This window comes from Oncorhynchus kisutch, linkage group LG11, assembly GCF_002021735.2.
Source record: "Oncorhynchus kisutch isolate 150728-3 linkage group LG11, Okis_V2, whole genome shotgun sequence".
NCBI lineage: Eukaryota > Metazoa > Chordata > Actinopteri > Salmoniformes > Salmonidae > Oncorhynchus > Oncorhynchus kisutch.
The window spans coordinates 22,804,427-22,814,884 of NC_034184.2; the positions used below are offsets into that span (position 1 = coordinate 22,804,427).

Consider the following 10,458-nt stretch of genomic DNA (forward strand, 5'->3'; position numbering starts at 1 on the left):
TTTGCCTCTCTCCCCTCTCTCTCTCCCTCTCTCTCTTTTGTTCCTCCCCTCTCTCTCTGTCCTTTCCGACTTTTTAACTGGCCAACAGACACTCTCGATTATCCAGGCTTAAAGAGAGGCAGATAAGAAATATTGAGAGACAGCCCCGTTCTGTCAGTGCCAGGGGAAAATAGTAGTAACAAGGACAGCATGCTTCCAAGCCACTGAGGGTTTGGATTGTGTACGGTGGGTGAGGGTAGAAACATGGAGTCTGGAGGGTTCCGGGAGCCAGGGTGTATTATACATAAGGCTGCATGCGTTCCTTCCCATTGCTTTGTAGCCTAATTTCCTATGGGCCTCCATATCTCCACTGTCATCTCTCCATTGTCATCTCCCCATTATGTGGTCATGGAAGGGACTTACCAAGGTGGACAGCAGGAGATCATCTTCTACAAGTGAGCAAAGAAAAAGGTGCAAAAAATGACTGTGAAAAGGTACCGTTCCTAGTACCCTTACAGCTGAAATTCATCAAAAATGTCCAGCCAAATCTGATATCAGTTGAGAATGTTGTTGGTAGATGTTAGTTTAATCATATCAGTTTGAGTTTCATAACTCTGCAGCATCCTGGCCTGATCAACTAATGAGACTCCGTTTTGGCTTTCTGCACCTAAGTATTGCAAGGATTAACAGTGTCAGTTTCAGAATACATGTACAGGCTGTAATACTCTCAGTGCCGCCCAGAAGACACAATGTTAGGTCTACAGAATGTAGATCTAATGAGACTACAAATACACATATTGTACACATCAAGATCACTTCCCAACCTGACCTACTAAGGGAACCAAAGACTCAGTGTAATATAACTAAGATAAACTGCACATTAAATGCTGTCCAGATACTGTAGGAGGATATATGAATTCAAATATGATCAGCATCTCTTCGAGGAAAAAAGGTGTTTACGCTATTGATGCACGCTGTTACATATGAGCTAAATAGTTAAAAGCTGATGTAATAAAATACTGCTTACTGTTTTGACATGATTGTGTCGTGATAGGGGGGCATCTATGAAAGATACATGTCTAACATAACCCCATGAAGACAGTATGCTAATAGAGAGATAAATCATGTCAGAAACATGGCTGTTTTGTTGAAATGTTGATGACGGAATTTTACATAAAGTATCTAGCATACCTTTAGTTAGTTGTCAAGTCAACAGGAAATTGAGTGGTGCCCTGGAAAATGTTGTCAATTCATAAAAGTGGTCTACTAAAAGTACATCGCCCCAAAAATATAATCCAACAGAATATTTATTGGTGTTTCACATGTAAGGGTCACCAGCTGATTGGTCAAAACGTTGTAGTGAGCTAGTACATTTGTAGTAGGTTCTCAACGAAACAACATAGTCAGGGCTGTATACTGTAAGTGACTGAAATGACAACGTGAAGGTTGTAGGTGCATTCCCAAACTTGACCAGACATGCTACATTTTTAAGACTTCACAGCTTCAAGGGCCCCAATGAAACTTTTTAACTACTTTGTCTAATAAACAGGAAACTATTGAGACTAATTTCCTCCCAACACTTTGGAGAGTCAATATTAGCTTACATGTATCGGCAAGATGATGACATGTCAATTGAAATTCTCCTGACAGTAAATGTTAGGCTGAAATGGTGCACCTCAGATTTGCAGCTGTATATCCCTCTTGGACATGCTCTGATGGAATGGAGAGACGTGTAGAACACGATTCTGTTTCTCCACATGATATGCCTCCATCACCTCCATAGCGAAGGCATCATCACCCTCATCCTAAAGGAAACCACTGGAAACTCACAAGCACCATAAGCAAGTATTGATGTTATACTCATCAAACACAAACACATCATTCAATTGCCTGAAATAACATACAACCATCTTCCAGCTGCTCAGAGCACTCCAATATAGCACAGAGAGTTTCTTTGCAAAATCCATTAGACATGTTCTTGTTCTGAAGTCAAGCAGCAGAGACTTCCTGAATCAGACCTGAGATACCATGTGTCTCGGCGTACCCTGGTGGTACAGGGCCCACCTGTTGCCAGTCTTCTGGCAACTGAGTTCCACACTGGACAAATGCTTAATCTGTGGTTTACACTGCCATGATGGATGACCTTTCAACGGGAACACCTGGAAAACTGCCCCTCTAACTTTCGAAATGTGAGATGAAGGCTCTTCAACAGGAGTGTTCTGGCCCTGGTTTCCCAAAAGCATCTTAAGGCTCAAAGGTTCTAACAATGAACTTAGCCTCAAAACCCTCTTGAGTCTAAGCCTTTAGAGGGCAATATCTACTAAACTAACATATGGAATTGTTTTAAGATGATCATACCATTTACTGTTATTAGCCCATAGAAACGCATTGAATAATACTTTTATACGTGGAAAAACTGAAAGTCCAAAAATAAATCAAAATGAAACATGTTTTGATGTGCCTGTCCTATATCTGAGGACAGGGCGGCAGCGTAGCCTAGTGGTTAGAGCGTTGGACTAGTAACCGGAAGGTTGCGAGTTCAAACCCCCGAGCTGACAAGGTACAAATCTGTCGTTCTGCCCCTGAACAGGCAGTTAACCCACTGTTCCCAGGCCGTCATTGAAAATAAGAATGTGTTCTTAACTGACTTGCCTGGTTAAATAAAGGTTAAATAAAAATAAATAAAAAAAATAAGAAAACTCAGGACAAAAAAAAGAAAAACATGTAGAGACATATTTTACCCCTGGAGTTTTGGCACATTCTACTCCCTATTCACTTCTATTAATTTGAACTTCCTGAATCTTGTGGAGCAAAACAGCCAATGTCCGTTTTCGTGAGTCTCAGCTTTCTGTTGTGGGGTCATATTAGGGTCAAACCGTTGACTCTACAGACGTTTTCGTGAAAAGTTACTCTAGTTACTCTCAGACAATCCTCCAACGTCTGACAAACACTGATCTCGTGAAGCGACTGTGTACCGCAAAGGCGAATGGCCAATACTGGCTCAGTGGATTGAGACACAGCCCATGCAAAAAACAGGACGTCTCTGGCATAAACACATGGTTCTATTTAATAAAACGTGATGACATCACTGATTTCAGCGCGGGCCAAACTGACACTCTCTCCCACTTTTCATTTTCCGGGTCAAGGAGGGAAGGAGGACAGAGGAGTCGAGGAGAGGATAGGACTTTTGCCCAATTGAGAATCTCCCCTACTCTTCTTACATAGCCTGTAGTATACTTTGGATGGAAGGGCTGGTACTCCAACTGTAGAGAATACCCTCTCCCTCTTGCGATGACCACTTTTCCATCTTAATATAATTAATGACATCAATAAGATAATATTATTTTCCTCTTTTGCCCACATAATCCAGCCTCAGACATGTTGGAGTCATTGTACAATAACACAGGTAGATTTTGTTTTGTTGGCTTGTTAGTAATGTAAACCCATTCCGGCGGTTCTTCACGGTTAACTGAAGATGAAATAAAGCATGTTCCTCTCTTTAAACCTTAATATCACTGCCCTCAATTTGAACCTCACAATAACAAACCAGCTTCTTGCTATTGGCACGGTGCATCTGTGGAGTGGTAATGGTTTATAATTCCATGCAATAAACGGCAATTAACATGATCACTTGTGCGGTTGGCCACATAGATTAGTATGATGCTTTGCTGAGGCGAGTGATCAGGCTGACTGAGAAAGTGTGAGTGGAATAATAACAAGATTTTTCATGGAGAGAATTGGCCAGGACAGAACAGAACTTCCTCTGAAATGAAGGAACCCCACAGAGCAAAGTAGAGGAGAGCTCCGCTTCCACAGCCCAGGATGCTGCAGGCCTGCAGCTACAGCTGAGGTGTCATCAAGAAGATGGGAGAAAAGGATGGCCACCTATGTGGGTCTCTCACAGGGATATCTAATAAACACACTGTAAAGAGGTAAACCGTTGACTCTACAGACGTTTTCGTGAAAAGTTACTCTAGTTACTCTCAGGCAATCCTCTAACATCTGACAAACACTGATCTCGTGAAGCGACTGAAGACAGGAGAGACCCTCGTGTGCTCCCCCACAGGACCTGTTTCTGTCTCCACTCCAATGGGCCTGGTATGTGGAACAGGGCAACCCATCGTAACCTATTTGTATGTTAGGGCTGGATTCAATCCGTTTTGCAGAAGATCCGTGTTAAAATGTAAAGGTAATGCAGCAGTTACCGTGAACGCAGTCTCCACGAACACAGGAACATTGCCTTTAAATTTCAATCACTACAGTATAGCGAGGATCTTCCACAATACTTCTGCAATACGGATTGAATCCAGCCCTTAACCTACACTCGGGAAAGAGATCCGAGAAGAAGAAGAAGAAGAAGGAGGCATTAAATGATAAATATGTCTTTTGATTGTATTTTGCATGTGAGCGAAAGACAGATTTCACAACAGAAGCACATCCAACACAGCTGTTAATTCATTCTCAAACATGAGAACAGACCTGTTGATGTTGTGGGAGTTATGATTCGTTTTCGTGTTTGTCTACAATCATAACCATATGTTTTCACTTAAAGATATGCAAGCAAACATCTTGTGAAATGTACAGGCATTGAGACATTGTCTCATTACAGAATTATAAATAAAACACATGGGACTCATGAATTTAACAAGCCTCAATCTACCAGATATAGAATAATGCATGTCATGCGATAACTGTCTAGGCCTGAAACACAATCAAAAACAGGCACACAATGTGTACTGTTCTTTTTTATTCACATTTATGTTCCAGATCTTTCCACTACAAGAGGTCGTTTTGTTGGTTACTTCATTATGAACCAACATTATGCCTTCTGGATGACACTTAAACCTGCTAGTAACAAGGCATACAAAAACGTAATCAAATAACGCATGACTTCACAACTGACATTAGGCACAGACTGACACAAACTGTTATTTTGAAAAGACATTTGACTATAACAGTATGCTGCTAGCCATAACAGTAACCATTGGCTAAGGGTAGCTGCATGCCAGATGAGTAATCATTGGCTGCTAGCCATAACACAAACCGTTGGCTATCAGTAGCTGCTAGCCATAACAGTAACCATTGGCTAACATTAGCTGCTAGCCAAAAGAGCAACCAATGGCTAAAAGTAACTGCTAGCCATAACAGCAACTATTGGCCAACAGTAACTGTTATTGATTTAAGTAGCTAGCATGCTTCAACAGAATTGTGATAAACACTTTGCTGAACAATTTGTGAATTACAATTAAGAATTGTACACTTGATTTTGTATTCTATAATAATATAATGTTCTCAATGATATATCATAATAAAAAAGAAAACAGTGGAGGAATTGTTACAGGAAAATAAGTTAGTAAAAACGTTTTGTGCTTTTATTATAAAGATCAGTGACATTTGAAGACAACTAGGACCAGTTTAAATAAAATGTGTCAAATAAACTTTCAAATAAAAGCATTTTTACATAATATATAGCTATTGGTGTATTTTTCAAATGAACCATGAGAATGGGATGTTGTTTTAAGGCCTACAGTACAACTTTCTAGAGCAGATTTGTTCAAGAAAGTAAAATGGGTGAATCTCAGTCTTTCACAGTGGAGATTGGATGCATATTTACATTGAAGCATTTTGACTTTGATTTTAATACATTTATTAACAAAAAATCTCCTCTCTCTCCCAATCCACCCCTCCCCCACTCCTCCTTTCATGATACATCCATGTAGCTTGGTCAAAAGTTTCCTCTTTGCCTCTATGGGTGTCTTCTCAACCTCTGGAGTGCATTCTGATGTGATCCATTGGTTGTGTTGTTGTTTAGCAGAGAGCACCCAGTGGTCTGACACACACCTGGGACTCCTCGTAGTCCTGGGTGATCTCTTAGTCCAGGCCGGCCTACATGGCCTCTCTCGCCCTCTCGTCCTGGTGTGCCATTGAAAGGTCTTCCACGTTGGCCTGGTGGGTAAAGGAGGGGAAATGGCTGTTAGCTAATAGTGGGTAGATAATGACTGTACCTACCAACTACTACACAGCTTTGAGAGTTTGCAGTAGACTTTATGATGACTTCCCATGTCCATTTGCATTGGAAAAAGGACATTATTCAACATGTACCCTTCTACTTACCAAGAAACCAGCATCTGTTGTTACAGTATATAATAATTACAATAGAACTGGGCCTGTCAAAACTATTGTTGGATTTCCTTTGATAAGCTGTAAATGATTATTCAGACGATAAAAAGGATGCAACGTGAAATGTGACGTTACCCTTTGGTCCCTGGTCTCCGATATAGCCAGGTAGGCCATGGCCCTTTGGTCCCTGGTCTCTGATATAGCCAGGCAGGCCATGGCCCTTTGGTCCCTGGTCTCCGATATAGCCAGGTAGGCCATGGCCCTTTGGTCCCTGGTCTCCGATATAGCCAGGTAGGCCATGGCCCTTTGGTCCCTGGTCTCTGATATAGCCAGGCAGGCCATGGCCCTTTGGTCCCTGGTCTCCGATATAGCCAGGTAGGCCATGGCCCTTTGGTCCCTGGTCTCTGATATAGCCAGGCAGGCCATGGCCCTTTGGTCCCTGGTCTCTGATATAGCCAGGCAGGCCATGGCCCTTTGGTCCCTGGTCTCTGATATAGCCAGGCAGGCCATGGCCCTTTGGTCCCTGGTCTCCGATATAGCCAGGTAGGCCATGGCCCTTTGGTCCCTGGTCTCTGATATAGCCAGGCTGGCCATGGCCCTTTGGTCCCTGGTCTCCGATATAGCCAGGTAGGCCATGGCCCTTTGGTCCCTGGTCTCTGATAAAGCCAGGCAGGCCATGGCCCTTTGGTCCCTGGTCTCTGATATAGCCAGGCAGGCCATGGCCCTTTGGACCCTGGTCTCCGATATAGCCAGGCAGGCCATGGCCCTTTGGTCCCTGGTCTCCGATATAGCCAGGCAGGCCATGGCCCTTTGGTCCCTGGTCTCCGATATAGCCAGGCAGGCCATGGCCCTTTGCTCCCTCGTCTCCTTCGTCTCCTTGATCACCTGGGAACAAGACACAACGTTCTCAAAACATGAAGGACATCAGGAAAACCCATGAATTTACCACCCCAAAATATGCATGCCCCCAGGACTGAGCTGGTACACAGGAACACGTTGTCCATGTTGATTAACAACCATGTGTTACTGAGATCATTGCTGGATACATTTTAAAAAACGGCTTGTAAAATATTCTTCAATTTCATTAGCTTGGCTGGGGAAATGTACCATAAGTGTGACGTCATTGTTAGGCCCTAAAACAATACATTAGAATTCACCACAAGAACACACACAACGCCATAATTAGTTATGGCTACACATCTGCTTCATTCAACTTTTGGTTGACATGATATTTCTTTTCATATTTGTAGGCAAATTAAGAACCAGTTTTATTGTTTACTTTTAAACAAATACATATTGATGCACGTCATGACTGATCTAAACATACTGTCATGGGCCCGATTTCAACCCTAGTGTGTAAATGGAACATCATTTTGCTTTTATGCACTTTTCTCTCTATGCCTATTCTGACCTTGAATTTAAGCATGAGAATAACGTTTTATTCACCAGGTATTCGTTTGGGGTGGAGATTGAATAAATTAAGGTGTGGCGGAGGTGTGTCTACAGATTTGCAGTATTCTAACCTTGACGTAATTCCAGAATAATTCCACCAAGAAAGCATCAATAGACGAGGGTATAGCCTACTATTGTACACTGTTATCCCTATTATAATTATATGTGTACTAATCTTCCAACATTACCATGGGTTGAAGAACTGAATGTGGCCCTTTTCAAAGCACTGTTTTATTTCTTTCATGCGTAAAGGCTCTCCAAACCTGTTTTTTATGATTCATAAATACTCTCCTAAACCTAAATAATGTATAAGATCAGAGTATCAATTGGTGCTGAAACAGAGACGAATATGCATATACTGCATTTAGATGGCTTTCTTTCATTGATCCCTAATATCTGAACCTGTTCTCTCATGTCTGTGGGCTAAAATCTAACTAACAGGTACACCGTATTTAAAGGGACGGCTTAAGATAAAATAATAAAGATAAATGAAAACCCTATTGAATGAAAATCTTTTGGCCAGCAAGTGGGAGGGTTTTCAGTGGTTGAATTAAATGTATTCAGAGCGCGCAAGGTAGCCACACATGCAGAGCGTGTTACATGACTGAATAAGGTAAGAATACCAAATACTGAAAAGTGCGTAGGAAAGTTTTGTTAGCAAAGCGCCTTATACCACCCACCACTGCGACCTGTATGCTCTAGTTAGCTGGCCCTTGCAAAATATTCGTCGCCAGACCCACTGGCTCCAGGTCATCTATAAGTCTATGCTAGGTAAAGGTCCGCCTTATCTCAGCTCACTGGTCACGATAACAACACCAACCTGTAGCACAAGCTCCAGCAGGAATATCTCACTGGCCATTCCCAAAGCCAACACCTCCTTTGACCGCCTTTCCTTCCAGTTCTCTGCTGCCAGTGACTGGAACGAATTGCAAAAATCGCTGGAGACTTACCTTTCCCTCACTAACTTTAAACATCAGCTGTCAGAGCAGCTATCCGATCGCTGCAGCTGTACATAGTCCATCTGTAAATAGCCCACTCAATCTACCTACCTCACCCCCATATTGTTTTTATTTACTTTGCTGATCTTTTGCACACCAGTATCACTACACACCATCATCTGCTCATCTATCACTCCAGTGTTAGTCTGTTAAATTGTAATTACTTTGCTACTATGGCCTATTTATTGCCTTACCTCCTCATGCCATTTGCACACACTCTATATAGCCTTTTTTGTTGTTGTATTCTATTGTGTTATTGACTGTACGGTTGTTTATTCCATGTGTAACTCTGTGTTGTTTCTGTCGCACTGCTTTGCTTTGTCTTGACCAGGTCGCAGTTGTAAATGAGAACTTGATCTCAACTAGCTTACCTGGTTAAATAAAGGTGAAATAAAAAATGTAATAAAAAAAATGCAGAGATCAATTTAGTTCTGTCAGTCATTCATTTGCACAGTATTTCTCACCTGGCTGTCCTTGTTTGCCTGTGTCTCCCGCCTCCCCATAGAATCCTGGTTGTCCAATCTCTCCATTCATACCGTCAATACCATTACCGCCCTAAAACCACATCAATCTATAGCCTTGAGGAAGGTGCAGAGCTTTGACAGAGATATAATGTTAGACATTTACACAATAAGATTTCTGTCTCCTGATCGCTGGCTGGTTATCGAAACTCACAACAGGATGCTTGACAGAAGCATTTGTATGCATTTGTGGTTTCATGAACTTCTATTAGCCTGAGAGATTCTGTGGTTCGAGGTAGAACCCTTTTGGGTTGCATTTAGGACCCTTTCTACAGAGGGTTCTACGTGAAACCCAAAAAGGTTCTCCATGGAACCAAAAAGGGTGGTCCTATGGGGACAGCAGAGGAACACTTTTGGAACCCTTTTTTTCTAAGAGTGTGGAAAACGTTAGTTTGGGGAACCTGAACAGGGTCTGTCTTAGTGCATAATACATGTGGAAAAGGCTTTCCACTCCAGGGATGCTGGTGAATCCCTCCAAGAACCGTTCAACCCAGAGCAAGTGCTTCGTCTGTGACTTCTTATGTTGTCTTCACAGGGACGTGGAAAGTCTGAATGTTTTCATTCCAATCTATACTGCCAAATACTTTAGCTTTCTTACTCCTGGCGCTATGTAAGCATTTAACTTGGCCTGGGAAACACAGAAACACAATAATGTATTGAGTGTGCACTTCAACAGTGTTCCTGACCAAAACAACCTATACATGTAATGAGGCTTAAAGGAATATTCTTGGCATCCTCCAGACAGTTTCCATGTTCAGTTGTTAGAGGATTTCTAAGATAATAATAAAACCAGTACACACACACACACACACACACACACACACACACACACACACACACACACACACACACACACACACACACACACACACACACACACACACACACACACACACACACACACACACACACACACACAGCATAGTAACTCTAAAACATGACACTCACTGGAGGTCCCGGTGTTCCCTTCTGTCCTGTGGGACCGGGGGCACCCAAGGGGACGTCCCCGTAGAGTGGGCACACGGCAGCACATGTCCTCTTCACAGAGTTGGCAAAGGTAGACATCTGTTCCAGCACCACTCTCTTGCAGACCTCAATCACGTGTTGAGAGGGAACGGTTGGGCCCTGTGGAAACAAGTCATGACTGCATCCATTACTTGGAGATTACTCAACAGTGGGACAATGACATGCGATATGGAATATAACATTACAGGACAGGGCAGGCCCGACCAATGCAAGGCTCTTTGAGGAAATCGGTGAGTGTATGTAATGAACGGAGAGAAACACAAACAACAATTTTTTTGTTAGGCGCATTATAGATTTTACAGCCAACTCTTGCTGTGAGTCACAAAAAACAACATAAATTAGAAACCATTTACAAGCCTGCT

The 10,458-nt window shown here is 42.4% G+C and overlaps 1 protein-coding gene across 1 annotated transcript; it reads right to left on the reverse strand.

Moving 5' to 3' along the window:
- Positions 1 to 5,755: 5,755 nt before the first annotated feature.
- On the reverse strand, positions 5,756 to 9,885 carry LOC109898907 (uncharacterized). The gene is made up of 3 exons (XM_031835451.1): positions 9,014 to 9,885; positions 6,235 to 6,984; positions 5,756 to 5,925 (listed from the first exon to the last, which is right to left on the reverse strand). The coding sequence occupies exons 1-3, from the start codon at positions 9,077 to 9,079 to the stop codon at positions 5,866 to 5,868; spliced, it is 876 nt and encodes a 291-aa protein (XP_031691311.1). The 5' UTR covers positions 9,080 to 9,885; the 3' UTR covers positions 5,756 to 5,865.
- Between the last annotated feature and the right edge of the window lie 573 nt (positions 9,886 to 10,458).